Here is a 19,812-nt window from a genome sequence, read left to right as displayed (position 1 = left end):
GAGCCTATTAGTGAAAAAAAAGATATATATATATATATATATATATATATATATATATATATATATGCATATATGTGTGTGTGTGTGTGTGTGTATTCTGTGAGGTTGGTATTTTGCTTTGGGGCTCACTCATGGGAAGAATGTTTGCTTGAGATCTTTGTGATTTGGCCAGATGAGACTCTGGGTAGCCATTGTTAAGGCCCCTCCTCTCCCCCCTGGCTTTGTGAACCCAGATGTTGGTGCTCCTTGGTCTGGTGATTATGTATCTATTACTTTGTTTAGACAGTTGGAGCCCTCTATTGGATTCTTTCTTGAATACTCACTTCTTTCTACTTATCTGTCCGCATTGGTTAATGAAAGTAAGATTGTTGACCCCTTTGAAGCTGTCTTTCCTTTAGAAAAGCAGATCAAAGAACCTGTCCTAGCAGCCCTTCTGTGTGCTGGTATTATTGGTCTTATACCTCCACAGCAGCTGCAAGTAGAATTAATGATACAGGCTACAAATACAAAGAATGAAATGATCCTTCCTCACAAGAAACTTACATTCTAATGATGGAGACAACAAGTACATATATAAATGTACACAGTATAAATATAAAGTGAGTAAATACCACATATAAAATAGTTCAGTACAAGATAATTTGGGAGGGAGGACAACAGTGTTTGGGGAGCTCAGAAAAGGCTTCATACTGAAGTGGTGCTTGAGCTGTGTGTTAAAGGAAGAGATTATCTTTAATGGTTATCTTGAATTTCTTCAAGCAGATTGTTACCCCTTGAGTGTGGGTTTGATTTCTGGAAAGAGTCAGCATTTGAGAGTGACCCCTGGGGAATAAAGTGAGTAATCAAGTTAGGGGATCAGCTTCTGGTTTGACTGTGAAGTGAGGGGAACGGTTTTCTTGTGTCACTTAGAAATGTCCTCTGAAGTCGTCTCCCAAAGAATAGTTTCAAATCAGTTCTGAACCATGGCAGAATTATCAGAATAAACTGATGTCCCATACAGGTGATTGTTTTGAAGGAGATGTCCGAACTCCATTGTGTTTTGTTAAAAATATTTATCATTACTTTGTAGTCACACTAAGTATAAACTATTGGTCTTATCCAAGGTATCTTCAAGTCTACCGATCAGTTTCATTCATTTCCCATTTGTGTTGGGGATGCCACCCTCTCTCCAGTTGGTCACCCAAGTTTGTAACTTTTGCGTTATCCTTAATTCTTCCCTTACCAGTTGCCAAGTCTTGCTTATACTACTTCCACAACATATCTCTTACATCTATCCCCTTCCCTCTAGTCATTTGGGCACCACCCTAGTTCAGGTCCCCATTATTCCTCATCTTAATTATTACAACAAACTCCTGTTTGGTCTCCCTGTCTCAAGTTTCTACCCTTGCCAACCTATTTTTCTCACAACTGCTAAACTGATCTTCCTAAAGCACGTGATCATGCCACCCAACTGCTCAAGAAGTTTCAGTGACTTCCTGTTATCTTTAGGATCAAATAGAAACTCATCTGTTTGCCATTTAAAGTCATTCACAACCTGGTTCCAACCCATCTTTCTAGACCTAGTACACATCCTTGTAGCAGCAAGCACCCCAAGCGTCCTCAGGGTTTGCCGCCAATACAGGTTCTTGGATCTGCTTTGATAAAGGAAAGCAACTCAAAATGGGTTAACAAGCTTACTTTAATCAGTCAGACCATATATCGTTTACCTTGTTCAGGTCAGCACCCCAACTTCAAAATATACAGACCGAATTATCAAGACAGAAACAGATCAAGCAGACAGATTTCCAAACTGTCCAACCATTACATCCATACCAAATCAGCATCTGGGTTTTTCAAAGCTGGGGGACTCTCAACAACGGCTTCCCAGAATTCAGATCAAATCACAGAACACTTCTCAAAGTGAGTCCCAAAACAAAGCTACACATCAGGGCTTATATAGCCTTCTCCTGGCTCAGAAAATGTAACAACCTTATTGACTCACTGGCCAATCAAGAAGTATTTACTGAAAAACAAGCCTCCCACCCAAGGCTTCAGGTGCACTTTAGCCTAGGGGCAGGGAAGATCTTCCAAATTTGCATTTCCATTACAATCCTTCATAAACTTTAACCATTCTTAATCATTCATGCACTCTATGTTCAGGTCATGCCAGCTGTTGCTCCCCATACACAACATTCCATCTCCCATCTTTATTTTTTTATTTTATTTATTTTTTGCTTTTTGGAGGGGGAAAGGTAGGGCAATTGGGGTTAAGTGGCTTGCCCAAGGTCACAAGGCTAGTTTTTGTGTTGTGTCTGAGGCCGGATTTGAACTCAGGCCCTCCTGACTCCAGGGCCAGTGCTCTATTCATTGCGCCACCTAGCCGCCCCCCATCTCCCATCTTTAAAGCTTTGTACAAACTGTTTCCCCTCTCCCACCTCACTCCCATGCCTGAAATACACTCTCTCCTCCCCTCTGTCTCTTAGCTGCCTTCAAGGTTTCTCTTAAGTACGCTCCCTATAGGAAGTCTTTTCTGATCCTTCTAGTTATTGGAACCCAGTAGCATGTTACTTTGCATGTATTTTGGGCACATTTATATGTGTACTTATTTCCCCTGATTGAATTCTTTTAAATAGCATTTTATTTTTTCCAATTACATGTTAAGGCAATTTTTAATATTCATGTCTAATAAGATTTTGAGTTCTAAATCTCTTCCCTTCCTTTTCCCCTCCCTCCTTTCTAAGATGATAAGCAATTTGATACAGCTTATATGGGTGCCATCATGTAAAACATAGTTCCATATTAGTCATGCTTTGAAAGAAGAAACAAAACAAAAGGAAAAAATATGAAAAAATACTGAAAGTAAAAAATAGTATGCTTCAGTCTGCGTTCAGACTCCATCAGTTCTTTCTCTGGAGGTGAATAGCATTTTTCATCATGAATCCTTTGGAATTGTCTTGGATCATTGTACTGCCGAGAAGAGTCAGGTCAATCACAGTTGATCAGACCAGGACAGAATATTTGTTAGCTGTGGCTCTTTCTATTCTGGTCCTTGTGTTTCCAATGCCCAGCACAGTGCTTAGCACAGAGTGGGAATGGGCTGAATACTTGTTAAATATTGCTCATTCCAGCAGCAAATATATTAAAATTTATTGAGTCCATACTTTTTGACCAAGAGATTCCCCTGCTAGGTATGTACCCCCAAAGAGGTCATTGATAAAAAGAAAGGCTCATAGGGTAGCTAGGTGGTGCAGTGAGTAAAGCGCCAGCCACGGAGTCAGGGGGACCCGAGTTCGGTTCCAGCCTCAGCCACTTAACACCCACACAGAAAAAAAAAAAAACTAGCTGTGTAACCTTGGGGAAGTTACTTAACCCCAATTGCCCTCCAAAAGACAAAAATAAAACAAACCAAAAAACCCCACAAGTTAACATTAGCGGGGTGGCCAGGTGGTACAGTGAGTAAGAGCACCAGCCCCAGCGTCGGGAGACCCGTTATCAGTTCTGGCCTCAGATACTTGGCACCTACACAAAATAGCTGGCCTGTGTAACCTTGAGCAAGTTACTTAACCCTAATTGCTTTTTTTAAAAAAAAAGAAAGGCTCAATAGCCATCACAGTATTTATAGCATCATTTTTTTGTGATAGCAAAGAATCATTAACAAAATGTCCATCAGCTGGAGGAGTATCTGAGTAAGCAGTGACACATGAATGTAACGGAATGTTACTGGGCTTTAAGAAATGATAAATATATGGGGCGGCTAGGTGGCGCAGTGAATAGAGTACCAGCCCTACAGTCAGGAGGACCTGGGTTCAAATCAGACCTCAGACACTTAACACTTACTAGTGGTGTGACCTTGGGCAAGTCACTTGCCCTACCCTCCCCCCTCCAAAAAAAAAGAATAAAAAATATTAAAAAAAAAAGAAATGATAAATATGGAGAACCATGGAAAGATTTACATGAACTGATGCTGAGAGAAGTAAGCAGAACCAAGAAAATAATATGCAATAGACAACAACTGCAACAATTCAAATAGAAAGAGTGGCTACAAAACAATCAAAAGTGAATGTTGTAAAACTACAAAGAATAAACTTGTCCCAAAAGAAGAGACATGAGAAGATATGCCCCTCTGACTTCTCTGCAGAGGTCAGACATCCATGGGTATGGAACACAACAGATTGTCAGATTTGGGGGAGGTTGGATTGATCAGTTTTGCTGATTTTCCTCTTCTTTATTGTTCTTTTAAAAATCTTGTTATATGGAATGATTCTCTGGGAGGGTGAGGGGTAGCAATATGAGAAAAATTTAGAAAATTTCTATAAAAAGAAAATGCATCAGTAAAATTAATTTTAAAAACTGAAGAAATTAATGTGAAATGCCTAGATATTGAGGATTGTTCTCCTTTCTCTTGGTGTTCTTTTTACTGCCTTCATTCCTAAGGTCCTCATCTTTGCCCCCAGTGCTGTCTCTCAGAACTGCCAAGTGCCTTTTCCCAGAGAGACCAAGACATGGAAAGGAGCCAGGCAAGAGACCAGTGAAAAGAAAACATTTCCTTGGGCCTCTTGGGACCATTCTACTATATTTAAAAGTTAATGGGCCTCAGATGCAAAACACATGGAATTTTTTTTCCCCTTTGCAAGGCTTTGTGGAGCTCAGAGCAAGGGTTTATGACTATCAGGAACTGAGAGGGAGTTGAGGCAACATCACACCCACACCATCCAATCTCCTCTATCCTGGTGAAAGAAATGCCAAAGTAAGCAAACAGGCCAGGAGGCTTGATTTCATTTATTTATTTATTTTTCAGTTCTGATCAGTGTCCATTGTCAGGATGCATGCAAAAGCATGAAATATTTTTTGGGGGAGGGAACCCCAAGTATGTGTGATCTTTTTTTTTTTCTGTAGAAGTTCAGAAGTTTTTCTCCAGAAGGTGAATGGTGGTATGTACTCCTTTCTTCTGAGTTTTTCTGAAGTTGTGTTCCTCTGTGGAATATCTCACAGCAGAACACTGATCTTTTGGATGAGAACGCAACCAAAATCCATATCAGAAAACTGGCTTCATTACTCATCAATCCCCCCCAACCCCTTCCCCACTGAATGACTAAGCCTTGTTATTTGGCAGTGGCATGCTTAGTTCACCCTCCAACAAGAAACTGGACATTGGAACTAATTCCCCAGCATTTCAGATGTATTCCCCAGGTCTCTGGGATATCCATCCTTTTTTTTTTTTTTTTACAAATACAATGCTGATGAAAATGCAAAGGTTTGTCTATGTCTTACCACACTATACAGAGGAGTATTTGAGATAAGGCTACTAAGGTTCTCTCTAAAACAGGCCCATACAATATACAGCCTGTGGGCTTCTTGGGACCCACCAAAGGATTTTGGGCAGCCCACGAAAAAATGTAGAGGGCGTGGGTGGCTAGGTGTCACAGTGAATACAGCACCAGCCCTGGAGTCAGGAGGATCTGAGTTCAAATCTGTCCTCAGACACTTAACACTTATTAGCGGTGTGACCTTGGGCAAGTCATTTAACTCCAATTGCCCTGCCTTCCCCCTCCAAAAAAAGAAAAATATAGAGGACATAAAAGAAGGTAAAGATGTAATGAGTGTTTTGTCCATGCCTTGCTCAACCTGCCTTCTACTAGTCCATATTGTACCACTCATGGAACTTGGCAGGTGGGTTGCCACTGCTTCTGCTCTCCTGTTTGTCACGTGACCTGTGACAACCAACCATCATCAGTCTGTTTCTGATCTGAGAGGAGCGATTTCACGATAAACAAAATCTTAAGTAATAAATATAATTAATCTATATTAATTGAAATTTCCCTTTAAAAATATAGTTTATTTGCAAAATAATTTAATCATTAATTATACTTTTACTTGGGAAGTGAGACACTAAAAACCTATCTGCGACTGAAGAAGTTTAGCTTATTTTAATTTTGGCCCCTACCTACTGCCAAGTTGTGCAAGTCTGTTCTTATATACCCATCCACCAATCAGTAATCATTTGTTGCATCTGCTACATTCCAAGTACTGTATGGGGCACTAGAGAGATACAAAGACAAAACCAGTCCCTGACCTCAGGGAACTTACATTCTAATAGAGAGATAGCATATACATATGTGGTTTACATACCAAAGTCATATAAAGCAGATCAAGGTAACCTGAGGTTGCCTGGTGATCAATGCCATCTAGAACTCCACATCAAGTTTAAATGAAAAAAGAAAAGGTGTGGGGTGTGCTTTGGCTGTCAAGCTGTACCATCGGAATCCTGAAAACACAGCTAAATTGGGCAATTGGCTTTGGAGCACCTGCTGCCAGGGGAGCTACAGTGTTATGATCTCATCGATGGACTATAAGTAAATCCCTCTGAACCTTTTTGCTTTGTTTGTGCTGCACTTAAGATACAGTTTAAATTATGAGAGGTGGGGGGCAGGAGCCAGGATTTACAAGGTTATAATAATGTATCTTTATATCCCGAACCTTTCATCTTTGAAACTTTTTATAAACATTAACTAATTGGTCCTGAGATGTAATCCACATGCGGGTACAAAGATACAGAACAGAAATACACAGGAGACCTTTGCCCGTCTGGCACCCAGAGACACTCGCCTCTCAAGGCGTCTTTCTGCTCAGATGTTCAGATAAGTCCCACAAAATACCCAGTATTTGAACCACTGGCTTTTCCAAAGTGAGGTTGCTGGTTATTCCCAACCCTGTGTTGGTTTGATTCCTATCAAGAAAACCTTCTATCACTTCAGTAGTTCGAGGATCTGTGATTCTCTTTTTGTGGATGGTCTCGGTGTTGAAGGAGGTCACAACTCCTCTGTGGTTCAGTCAATGATCTTTGAGAGGAGCTGTGGTGGAGAGATCTATCACTCAGAAGCACATCAGGAGAGGAACCTCCCTAAACTTGGCTCTGTTAGTCCTTAGATAACCGATGTCATTACAGGCCAGACGCCAGAGGCCTCCCTGGCTTTGTAGAGCTCATACCCTGCTAACACAGCCTGCAATAATCCAGGTTCACCTCCACATCGAGATGAGGCCTTGGCATAGGATGCCAGCACCCAGGCCTTCTCTGCTATCATACGTAGCATTATTTTTTAAAACTTAAAAATATTTTATTGATACTTTTGTTTTTATGTTACCTTCATTTCCAAATATATACTTCCCTCTTTCTCTCTTTCCCCAAACCACTCCTTACAACCATGAATGAAAAGAGCAGGGGACAAAAGCAGTCCAGCAAAATTAGCCAACATCTAGTGGCTGACAGTACATGGGATGGTCCGCCTCTGCGAGGAAGAGAGGACGAGTTCTGTTTTCTTCTTTTAGGAACCAAACATAATTATCCTATTGATGCAATCATACACATCATTCAAAGGGATGACTATGATGTGGGGGACCCCATGTTTTTTTTTTCATTCTGTAACCAGCTGATGTGAACACCAGAAAAGTGCTGTAGAGAGTCAGTGAGACCTGACTGTAACCCTGGCATATACTAGCTGTGTGACTATGTTCCAGGGACTTTAGCTCTCCATACCCCAAACAACTCTTAGTGGCCAATAAGCTGCCAGTCTGAATCTAATTGAAAGGGGAGGAGGGAGAGGGAGAAGAGGAGGGAATGTCTTCAGTGGGGGTTTTCTTTTTTGATGAAATCACAGATCTCAACCCCAAATCGCAACAAACCTCAATTTGTGTAATATGCAATCTACCCTCGCCCATGCACTCCTCCTTGGTGACCAGTGGAGTCAGATATTAACAAGGATATGTCTGACTGGAGAAGGAAGTGGGCTGATCGTTTAAGGAGGATGAAAGATGCCAGATGCATGGAGAGCCAGGGGTTGCATTCTTATCCATAGAATGCTAAAAGACCAAATAGCAGCCTCCAAAGTGGGAGCTATGCACTCCAGGGGGTGCATGAGATGATTGGGGGGTAAAGGGAGAGAAGGCAGTTAGGTGGGTACAGTGGGGCTTACTGTCAGGAACAGCCAAATTCAAATCCTTCTTCAGACCCTTATTAGCAGTGTTATCCCATGTTACACACAATTTCTCTGGGCCTCACTTTCCCCATCTACAAAAGGAAGGAGGTTGAACTTGGCAGCCTCTAAGGTGCCTTCCAGTTCTCAATCTATGATTCCAAAAGAGCAAAACCTCTGAAAAAGGTTTGTGATCCAAATGTATAACACAATTGCTCACCTATGATCCTGTAAATATAACAAAGAATGTTAAGGGCATTTAAAGGCTAGTGGGTGTGTATGTATACACACAGATACACACACCTATATGTGTATATCTAATCGAAGTATTCCATTCAACTTATACATGTACTTTCACTTATTTCTCTTTGGTAAAACTTTCTTGGTGTAAGATACAATATTTAAATTGTGAAGTTCTATTTCTCGTTTAAGAGATTAAAAGTATCATCATTATTCTATTGGTGTTTATTTACCTTATTTTTCTGCAAGTTTTAAAATTCTTCAAGGGAAAGAACTGAATCTAATCCAAATTATAGATGTCATATTGCCTAGTGTGGTCCTATGTACTCTATTCAGATTCAACAAACGTTTGGCAGTATGAATCGAGATTGTGTAATGATGGTGACAGCAATGGTTATGGTGATGGTAGTAATATTGACAGTGATTTTTAACAGTGATGGTAATGGTGCCTATTGCTGATGATGGGAACAGTAATAGTCATAGTGATAATGAGTGATGGTGGCAGTGGATGGCAATAGTAATGGTGGTTATGATCATAGCATTGCATCTTATTTAGAATATAAGGTGAGGGAAGCAATATGACATAGCGGATCAATAGGTTTGGATTTTCATCCAGGCTTTGCCACTAATTACCTCTGTTACTTTGGGAAAGTCACTCAACCTCTCTGTTCCAGAGTTCCTTTATCTATAAAATGAGAAGGTTGGACTAGCATATCTCTAAGGTCACTGCCAACTTCGAGATTCTAACTCAGTCTTCTGTACAGGATCAAGATATTGTCCTGGTTCCTAGTGGTGCTCACTATATTGTTAGTGCCCTGACTTAGGAGGTTTTATCTAAAAGGACATCAGTAACTATTGTCTTGTATTATTACTTTTTCATCTCTATAAATCATTAAAAAATTTTTTCAAATTAGGAAAAATTCACTTTGTCTCCCTCCCCCCACCCCAACTGAGAACAAAATAAAATCACTGTTACAGGTATGTACAGCAGGCAAAACAAATTTCTGTGCTAGTCATGTTGTGTGCATGTGTATACATTATATATATGCATGTACACCATATTTGTGTGCATTTACACACAAATACATCACATATACAAACTAATGAACATACACACACATGTCCTCTTCTGCACTCTGAGTCTTTCATCTCTCTGTCAGGAGGTGGGTAGTATGGTTTCTCATAAATTCTCTGGAATTGTGGTTGATGGCTATACTGATCAAAGTTCTTAAGTCTTTTAAAGTTGTCTTTAGTACACTGTCATTGTATAAACTGTTGTCTTGGTTCTGCTCACTTCACTCTTAACTAATTCATACAAGTCTTTGCGTGTTTCCCTGAAACCATACACTTCATCAATTCTTACAGCACAATAGTATTCTATTACATTTATATACCGTAACTTGTTCAGTCATTCCCCAATTGAAGGCTACCCTACTCAGATTGCCATTCTTTGCCACCTCAAAAAGAACTATAAATATTTTTAGCAGTATGCCTTTAAATCCTTTCCTTAGTCTATCCTCCCTCTTATTTCCACCTCCTCCTTTTTCTCTTTCCCTCCTCTCTCTCTCTCTCTCTCTCTCTCTCTCTCTCTCTCTCTCTCTCTCTCTCTCTCTCTCTCTCTCTCTCTCTCTCTTTCTCTCAGCCTTCTGGAGGGGGAAAGGCAGGGCAATTGGGGTTAAGTGACTTGCCCAAGGTCACACGGTGAGTAAGTGTTAAGTGTGTGAGGCTGGATTTGAACTCATGTCCTCCTGACTCCAGGGCCAGTGCTCTATTCACTGCACTACCTAGCCTCCCCCCTCTTATTTCTCTGATGAGTATTTCTGTCCCCAGTTGCATGTATATATTCCTCCCTCCTTTGATCAGTTCATATGACAGTGAGGTTGAAATGTCATCTGCTCCCTCCATCCTCTCCTCTTTGCATAAATGTCTACTTGTGTACCCTGATTATGTAAAATGGCTTTCCCTAACCTTCCTTTCCCTTCCTTCCCTTTTAAAGTATTACTCTTTTACTCTTGTTCCATTCTTTTAAGATTATCAAGACAAAACAGAAACACTTTCAGGTCTTGACTAATCAGACCCCTAATGATGATAGAGTTCAGAAGGGACATATGCATCAGCTCCCCATATTAGAATGTCAGTATTTTTTTGTTTAGACCCTTTTGATTGCTTATTCTTGTTTACCTTTTCATGTTTTTTGTTAACTCCTATGTTTGAACTTCAAAGTTCAGACATGGCTCTGGTCTTTTCATAGAAATACTTGGAATATTTCATTAAAGATCTATTTTTTTTTCTTTTATAGAACTATACCAAGTTTTTCTGGGTAACTTATTCTTTACTGTAAACCTATATCTTTGCATTCTGGAATATATTTCAAGCTCTCTACTTCTTTATAGTGATGGTTGCTAAATCTTGTGTGATCTTAATATTTGAATTCTTTCTGGCTGCTTGTAGAATTTTTACTTTGATCTAGAAGCTCTGGATTTTGGCTATCATATTACTGGGAGTTTTCACTTTAGGGTTTCTTTCAGGAGGTGAGTAAATGATCCTATCAATTTCTATTTTGTTCTCTAGTTCTAAGAGATCTGTGATTTATGTTTTCTTGAAATAATGATGTTTAGTTCTTTTTCTCTCTGTAGTTTCCAGATAGTCCAGTGATTCTTAAATGATCTCTCCTTGATCTGTTTTCCAGGTTGGTTGTTTTTACTGTGAGATAGCTTATATTTTCTTCTTTTTTTTCAGTCTTTTGACTTTTTAAAAATGTTTATTGTTATCTTATGGCATCATTAACTTTTATCTAGTTCATTCTAATTTTTAGGAAGTTTATTACTTGGGTAAAGTTTTGCATTTTTTTTTGTGCCGATCTATTAATTCCCTTTCTTTCCTTCTTTCACAGCTCTTTTTTCCTGAAGTGCTCTCATTTAATTTATTTTAAAAAATTTAACTCTTAAAAATATCAACAACACTTGTTTCATCTCTTCCTGGAATTCTAGCTGAATTTGTTCCCATACTGTGTTTTTCTTTGAGACTTTGCTTGTAGGTGCTTTGGAGTCATTGTCTTCTGTGTTTGGGTCTTGAGTGTTTCTGTTACTACCATTTATGGCAGCATTCTTTTCTTCTCTGCTCATTCTCTCAGCGTGCTTTCTGCCTTCAGATTTTCTGTTAGGGCCATGTTCTTTGCCCTTCTAGAGGGAAAGTCTAGTCTAGTCCTACTGTTGCTTTCTTGGGGATACTGAGTTTTGTGTTATTCCAGTATCTCAGGAAAGCTTAGGCTGGCTCCCTATAAGCTTTCAGAACTCCCAAAGTGTTCTGATCCAAGGCTTAGACTGATCAACAACCACTATCCCTGACCTTTTATCCCTGCAAATTCCTGACTCAAGTTTGGGCCCAAGCAAAAGCAGACTATTATTGGACTCAGCTACCGTCAGCCAGGTGGGAAACTCTGCTGGTTCAGAATGGTTGAACTTCAGGTTTCCTTTTGGCCTGAGACTCCTGCCTTACATATTTCTCTGCAGACTTAAGACTGCACTGGAAGCTGTATCTGGAATACTGAACCACTCCTGAGGTCTAAAACCCATTGCTGCTGTTTGCTTCAGAACTTGCTCCTCTTGGTACAGAGCCCAGGGCCCATAACTGATCCTTACATCAGAACACCGCCCCTGAGCACAAATCCCCTCCTCAGTGTATGAGCAAGAACTGGGTAGTGGAAACTCGGGGCAGAACCAGGACGGTAGAGTGAAGTGAGCACTTCTGCTAACACTACTAACATATCCCTCTAAACAACTTCAAAGGGCATTAAATTAATTCTAAGCAGAAAAAAACAACAAAAAGTCACAGTGGGCCATTTTTCCCCATCCCAGGGCAACTCTGGTAGACAGGAAAAAAGGTTTGTGAACACTGGGGTGCGGGCTGGCCAGTGTGGCAGAAGTGGTGCTAGGTGTGGGCTGGGAGGGTGGCAACAGTGGCAGGGGTGATAGGAGCACCCAGCATCCAGGGACAGTAAGGGGACTGAATACCTGGTCAGAAAGAAATTCCAAAAGACCCCTATATTAGGACTGGGTGCCAAATTAGGTGTCACTTGGCAACTCCATTGCCCGTTACTAAGTTCCAGGTCACAGTTCTAGGATGGGGAGGAGTGGTTGTGGTTGTGAGGGAGCAGAGTGCAGACCAGGAGGGTGGTGACCAAAATTCTCTCCAGAACACACCATTTTTGAATCATATTGAAAACTTGCAGGACCCCAAACCTAGCTATAAAAGAAGCGGGATAGAAACACCATGGCTAGACCTTCCCCACCCCCATTAGCATTTGGACTGGGACATTTTCTAGATGTTTGGAGGTTTTTTTGCTTTGTTTAGTTTTTTGGTGTGGTGAGGCTGCTGTACATTCTCTTGCTACTCCCCATTGTGGCTTCACCCTTCTACAAAATCTTTATGGAAATGAGCTGTAGGTTTTATTAAAGGTATCCTTAACAGAAGTATGAGAAAGGAACAGGTAGGCTTTCACAGATGATTTTTTATAGCCTATATCTTCAGTCACACAAATGATGAGAAGGTATAGGGAATATAAGAGCTCATTAGTCTTCTGTTTACTGCTTGTTAATTTTTTTAAAAAAGCATCTGTTCTGGTGCCTTAACATTTCTCCTCCAACCAATAATCTCATGAATGATAAAATCATACAAGATTCTTTGATAGATGCAACAGAGATGGCTTTGTTCAATAGTCTGGATTTTCAATACCAGTTGAGGCACAGAACAGGTATTTATGGAGACTATCTAATGCAGAGTCCAAGGCAAAGAGGAATTCCTGACAGTGAGGTCCTTCAGGTATTCCTGTTCACATATGACAAATTGATTACATCAATGATTGTATCTTGACTATATCAAGAACTGGAATATGATGCAGCTTCCTTGATTTGATGCACAGCTACTTAGAAGAGTTTGGTCTAACAATCCACACTAGAAAAATCAAATTGATGAAGAATGCTCATTGTTTAGACTGTGACACACAGTTGGATGGACATCCTATTGATTTGGTCCATCAGTTCCTTAGCTGAACATTACAGATGGATGATAAGCTATGCACAGAATTGAAGAGGAGAAAGAGACAGGTCTGGATAGTATTGGGGGAACCATAAAGTGCTCTGAATGATCCCAAGATCACTGCTCAAAAGCCCATTATTAACAATATATGCCCGAAATCTCCAAAGAACCAAAACTGTAGGTAACCCAAACATGTTAGCTAGGAGGCTTAGGGCAGAATGCAGAATGCTTGACTTGGGAGTCAGAAAGACATTAGCTAATGTAAGTTAAGTTACTTGTCACTTCATCTCTCTGGGTTTTGATTTTGTCTTCTGTAAAATGAGAGCATTAGACCCAATAGTCTTTAAGGTCTGTTCCAGCTCTAAATCTAATGACCCTATGTGGTGAGCTATGTTACTGTTTAGTCATTTCAGTCATCTTCAGTCACTTCATGACCCCATTTGGGGTTTTCTTGGCAAAGATACTGGAGTGGTTTGCCATTTCCTTCTCCAGCTCATTTAAATTTTTTTTTTTTGCTTTTTTGGAAGGGGAAGGCAGGGCAATTGGGGTTAAGTGACTTGCCCAAGGTCACACGGCTAGTAAGTGTGATCAAGTGTCTGAGGCTGGATTTGAACTCAGGTCCTCCTGACTCCAGGGCCGGTGCTCTGTTCACTCCAGCTCATTTTAGAGAAAACTCAGGCAAACAGGGTTAAGTGACTTGCCCAGGGTCATATGGCTAGTGTCTGAGGTTGGATCTGTCTTCCTGACTCCAGGCCCAGTGCTCTATCCACTGAGTCCTCTAGACTATGTGTAGCATATTATTAATACTGAATTGCTTGCCAGAAACTGCATAAAAAAGATGTAATCTAGAAGGAATATAGCTAGAAAAAGTCATGGCCCAAGATGGTCATTGCTGCACTTTGCATACAACACATTCCGTATGTCCTTTTCTACTGCCCTCCTTCACACATCCATATTCCAGCCAAAACGAACTCCTTGTTATTCCCTGAATTGGGTATTCCTTCTCATGCCTCCCTGTCTGGACTTGGAGTCAGGAAAACTTGGGCTGTATACACCGCTCTCCATGCCTGGAATGCAGCCCCTCCTTCTCTGAGAATCCTTAGCTTCCTTCAAGGATTGTTAGCTTAGGTCCCACTTTCTGATCCCCTTATTTGATGGTGCCCTCTCCCTCCTCAAATAATTTTGTATTTACTTACTCGTCTGTTTAGTGCTGTATCTCCCAGACAAATTCAAGGTCCTTGAGGGCAGAGACCTTTAATTTTTGTCCTCAGTACCATGGGGATAGTGTGGCTTAGGAGCTAGGGAGCTAGATTCAGAGTCAAGGTCCTGAATTCAAGTCCTGCCTTTGACAAAAGCTGGCTCTGTGACTCTGGACAAGCCATTTAACCCCTCAATTATCCAGGTAATTTTCATAGGGTCAAAGTTGGACAACAGGTGTTGATCTGGTTTAGTAGAGGGGTTGGTTGTCTCTCTGAGAGCTCCATATATCAATGAAGTTATAAATCCAGATTAAAAACTCCCCAACAATAATCTCTAGAACCTACCACACAATAGGAACCTATTAAACAATGGTTCGATTGAATTGTACTTGTGCTCACATAATGCCAAAAGACCCAGAATAACTTCATGTCAGATTGTCAAGGAATAATTTTTTGGGACATGGATAAGAATAATTCAGAAGGGAGCACCTAGGTGGTGCAGTGAGTAGAGCACCAGTCCTGGAGTCAGGAAGACCTGAGTTCGAATTTGACCCCAGACACTTAACACTTACTGTGTGACCTTGGGCAAGTCTCAACCCCAATTGCCCTGCCTTCCCCTCTGAAAAAAGACCAAAAAAAAAAAGAATAATCCAGAAGGAGGTGGGTTGCTATTTGCTGGGATCCCCATGCTATGATCATTTCCCCCTTTGTCACTGAATAGTGACATATGAAGAGTTGCAATGGTATATTGGGATTTAAATGTATAGTCATCCCTAACAGAACACAACCAGCATTCACAGAATGATGGGATGAATCTAACCACTTTAAATCTGAGGACATGAACTGCCAGGGTTGTTGATATAGTACAATTTGAGGGTTGTGGGCTCATCCTCCATGGTGGGTAGTGTTGTTCATCTTGAAGAGGACAAATGACATCATGAAGTGATGTCTTGACTCATGCGTGAAGTGAAGCAGAGTTATACAATGTTGTCAGCCTCACTCTTTCTTCCAGAGCCATTAGAGTCCAGTGGCAAGACAACAGTCAAGATGACTGGTGATAGTCCAGGATGCGGTGGATGGCCTTGGCATCTTCTGTGCCTGAACGAGCTCTCAAGTCCTCCACAGTGCCTGCTTCAGTCACCTTCGTGGCCATTGGAACAAACACTCATCCACCCATTCTGTTCGGGATATCTTCACATACTTGGGGGTGGACACCCCCCCCCCAACTCACCAAGGGGTTTGAGGCTTATTAGTTTCATCCTGGTTTTGCCTGTGGGCTGAGATGGTTTTTACCAGGGCGTGGCTGCTGCACATGAAGCTACAGGCGAGAGGTGAGTGCCAAAGGCAGATGAGTAGCTCTCACACCAGAGGTGCTTCCTTGAACACACTATACCCTCTATGGTGGGTGGTACTGCCTTTAGGGAGGCAGTGTAGTACAGTGGTTAGGGCACTGGACTTTGATTCAGGAAGACTTGGTTTAGAATCCCACCTTGGACCCTTACAAGCTGTGTGACTATGGGCCAGCCACAGATAGCGTCTCTTCTCCTCTTTCCTCGTCTGGAAAATGGGGAGGAAGGGGTGTGAACTTGCTGACTTGTACATTTCCTTTGAGCTCTATCCTATGAAATAACCTAGATGATCCTATAGGATCCTGATCCTATGAACCTTGATGAAGTTGGATCTCTATAATGGATAAAGAGCTTTTTTCAAAGGAAGAAAAGAAACCTGGGGACGAGGAGTCAGGAGATCTGAGTTTTAGCTCTTCTTGGTCACCTTGGGCAAGGGGAAGAGAGAAAGGAAAAGAAAGCAAAGGAAAGAGCCTTTATTAATCACCTACTTTGTGTCAGGCATTATGTGTCTTATAAACACCTTATATTCCCTCTCTGGGGCCCAGTTTCCCCATCAAATGAAAGGGTTGGGCGAGATCATCAATCAATCAACAAGCATTTATCAATCACCTAGTATATGTTAGGCACTGTGCTCAGTGTTGGTTCTAAGGTCTCATCCAGCCGATGGTTCTAAGGAAAAATGGATCTTGCTTGAAGTCTCCCTGTCTACCATTATTAGACAAAAAATCATTAAGCCCCCTGGCCTGAGCCTAAATAAATCTGAACAAGATTATGTCACTTGACCTTTACCTTTTACCCACAGGTCTCTAGGCACTTTATGTACATTGCTGAATTCTCTTAATAGTCCAAGGAGGAAGGGATTGCAATCCTAACTCTAGGAGTAGGGGTCACCCACAGACCAATACCACTGCTGATGGGCACAGAAACGTTGACCTGCTCTGTTTCTGGCCTGGGTAGGTTTGCCCCTCCTCAGGCAGCCTGATGCTGTCCCCGCCCCCGCCAAGGGCTCAAGCCTCATTGGTGTCAGACTTAGCCCTACTGTAGCTCAGAACTCCTAAGCTTAAGTGATTGGTCGTCTCAACCTCCCCCTCTAATAGCAGGGATGACAGGTATGTGCTACCACGCTCATCCAGTTTGTTTCTAATATAAAATTAACTCAAAACTAGAAAGGTTATTATTTTTTTTTCCACTTTACTCTAAAGAGACACATTAAAAACACTGGTATGAGAGAAAATTTTACTTTTATTGAGATCTCAGGGACAAATGATTCTGAAAGAGAATATCTGAATTTGTGACACATTACCTGCCCTGGAAAAATACTGCATTTTAATATTGTGGTTCAACTTCTTATGATTGACAAAAAAATATAGAGAAAGGAACTGGGAGCCAACCAAAGGAGCTGAAACATTCAGGTTAGAACTCAATCTTGATTTCTCCACAGTCATTGTTGTCTGTGGTGATCTGAGTTGCTGATAAAGCAAAATGCTCCCATGAAGATGTTCCAAGTGGCTTCCAGGAAGTTGTCTTATGTGCTGACATGCATGTGGACGGAGAAGTCTGGCTGGCGTCCTCTTAAGGCTGGTGTTTCCTAGAGCTTTCCATTGGCAAAGGCAGCCTCCTGGAACTGAGGGACAAAAGTTTTGAAATAAGCCCTGGTGGGAAAAGGGAGACAGAAAAGAAATCGTGGTTAGTACAAACCAGCATGAAGACCCAGCAATTCTGAGCTTTCAGACCTAACTCAGAACAGTTGTTATTCGTCACGTGTGCATCTTAGAATTGTTTTCTTTCTCTGCTGGCACCAATCTCTCTTTATTTGTTCAACTGAGGCATAATTAAACATTCTCTGGGCCACTTAGAGGAATCGTGCATATCCATATCCCCCTCTTAGGATGTCTTGGCTGTAGACAGCTTGTACATTCTGTATTCAACAGGGTTTTTGCAGGGTGTCTCTGAGCCAGAGGGAACCCAAAGGAGTTTTTTCTGAGCACAAGGCTGCAGTCTGCCTTCTGTTGTTTGCCAGACAGCAAAGCATATAGGTAAAATGTGAAGAATTCAGGCAATCATACAGATGTTTTATTCACACAAAACACCCATATAAAGGAATTTTTCATTTTCCAACTAGGTGTTTCACTTTAAGGAGAACAAAGGGCTGAAAAATGATTTACAAATGACCTAAGATCTCAAATTGGTATCCGAATACATAAGCAGTCTAATTTACTGGTAAGAAAATGGGCTGGGCATACAAACTTTTCCAATCAAAGACTAGTGGTAAGATCTGAACAGATCATATCATTTTCTCTCCACAGTTTCCTAAACTTAAGAATAGGATAATAGTATAGTAAAATTTCACTTATCTAGATATCCCTTATCAAGGGAGCATAGTAGAAAGAACACTAAATTTAAAATAAAAAAAACCCAAACACCCAGGCTCAAATCTTGGCCTGGCTGTTTACTGTGGGAGCTCACACAAAATACTTAATTTCCCTGACTTTCAGTTTCCCACTGTAAACTGAGGGTGTTTATTAGATCCTCCCTAATGTCCTTTCCAATTCTATCCTATGATTTGATGAACTTCACCTAAAGGAAACACAACTGAAAAACAGGATGCAAGACAAAAAGGACAAACAATATGTCCCCAAATCTGTACATTCAAATACATGAACTTTTAAGAGAGTAGATTCCCACCAATCTTCACTCAGGGCTTCTTTAATCTTATTTAACACATGACTAGAACGAATGATTGGTGATGTAATTTCCCAGTTAACAGAAGATTTAGGGGAAGAAAATCATATGAAATATACATATCAAAGCCCCTTTAAGATAAGGCTACATTAAAACTCGGTATGTTCACTGAGGCAAGCTGGCTTTCTGTTCTATCCAATGTCAAGAATGAACTCTGAAATTGAAATCCAATGACCTTTTCTTAGTCCTCGCTGATGCTGTTGGGCAATTTTTCTCCTTGAAACTCACTCCTGCCTTGGCTTCCTGTTTAACACTGAGCTGTTTTCCCTGTGATTCTGAATGCTCTTCTCTTACACTTCCTAAATGTGGGTCCTTTCATGGTTATGCCTTTAGATCTCTTTTTTTTGGCCCTGAATTCACACTTTCTCTATTGGAGGTTACATCTGCTTCTAGGGCTTCAGTTCTTGACTTAATGCAGATGTTTTCCAATCCAGATATATCCCCTGAGCACCAGACTCATCTTTTTAGCTGCCCTGTGGATATACCAAGGTGACCTCAGCAGCTAAATGTCAAGGAGGGGCCTAGTTTCCTTCCCTGCAGCCTTTCAAGTGCCATCTGACTAAGCATACAGAGGCAGAATTTGACACCAATGCCATACGGTATCATACTCCTCTACAGAAAGGCAGTGTCATGGGATAATGGAAAGAGAGCTGGAACTGGGGTCAGATTATGGAGAGTCGGGTAAGCCCCAGATGACCCCTAACACTCTTCCAGCACTGACTTCATCACCCTCTTATTCTAAGCCCAGCCTCACATCCATGAGGCCTCTTCATACAATGTATATAGGAGAGAAAGGGGCCATGAGTCCTGGACTAAGCGTTACGAGAATGAGATATTATCTGTGAAGCACTTTGTAAGTCTTAAAGTATTATATAAACGGTAGTTAGCAGCAGCAGCAGCAGCGGTAGCAGAAGCAATAACACCAGCATCAGCATCATAGGTTAATCCCTAATGTGGTCACTTGGTTTGCAACAGAACTCAACTCCCTGTCTTCCTACCTTCCCCGTCCCACTGTCCTCTGCACCCCCCCCTCCCCCGACTTCCCCCAGCATCATAGAAAACCAAAAGGCAAAAGGTTGCTCTGTTTGGAACAGTGCTCTGACCTGCAATAGTACTCAGTCAGAAAATGAGGAACAGAGGGAACTAGGGTAGGATGCCTGTGTATGCAGTGTTCCACTAGGTCTAAGAGAAAGGGGGCGGGCATCCAGCTGGGGCCAGTTCTGCCTTGGGGAAGAAACCAAGGCCAGTGAAATGTGGATTCCTCAGCATAGGAGGAAGCTGAGATATTCCTAAAGA

General features: G+C 41.3%; 1 protein-coding gene across 5 annotated transcripts in view; it reads right to left on the bottom strand.

The window, feature by feature from the left end:
• Positions 1-16,998: 16,998 nt before the first annotated feature.
• The window catches only part of BABAM2 (BRISC and BRCA1 A complex member 2), a 602,274-nt gene continuing 599,460 nt past the window's right edge, over positions 16,999-19,812 (bottom strand). For all 5 annotated transcript variants that reach the window (XM_069072106.1, XM_069072105.1, XM_069072111.1 and 2 more), the window contains one exon: positions 16,999-17,426. In XM_069072106.1, the coding sequence (XP_068928207.1) occupies positions 17,363-17,426 (64 nt within the window). In that variant the 3' untranslated portion in view covers positions 16,999-17,362. The remainder of the gene's footprint in view (positions 17,427-19,812) is intronic.

The sequence above is a fragment of the Petaurus breviceps genome, unplaced genomic scaffold (assembly GCF_028583685.1).
Source record: "Petaurus breviceps papuanus isolate PSGF00001 unplaced genomic scaffold, PetGlider_PUasm1.0 90845, whole genome shotgun sequence".
Lineage (NCBI taxonomy): Eukaryota > Metazoa > Chordata > Mammalia > Diprotodontia > Petauridae > Petaurus > Petaurus breviceps.
Note: the sequence above shows the minus strand (reverse complement) of the source record. Positions and strands in the feature narration are given on the sequence as shown.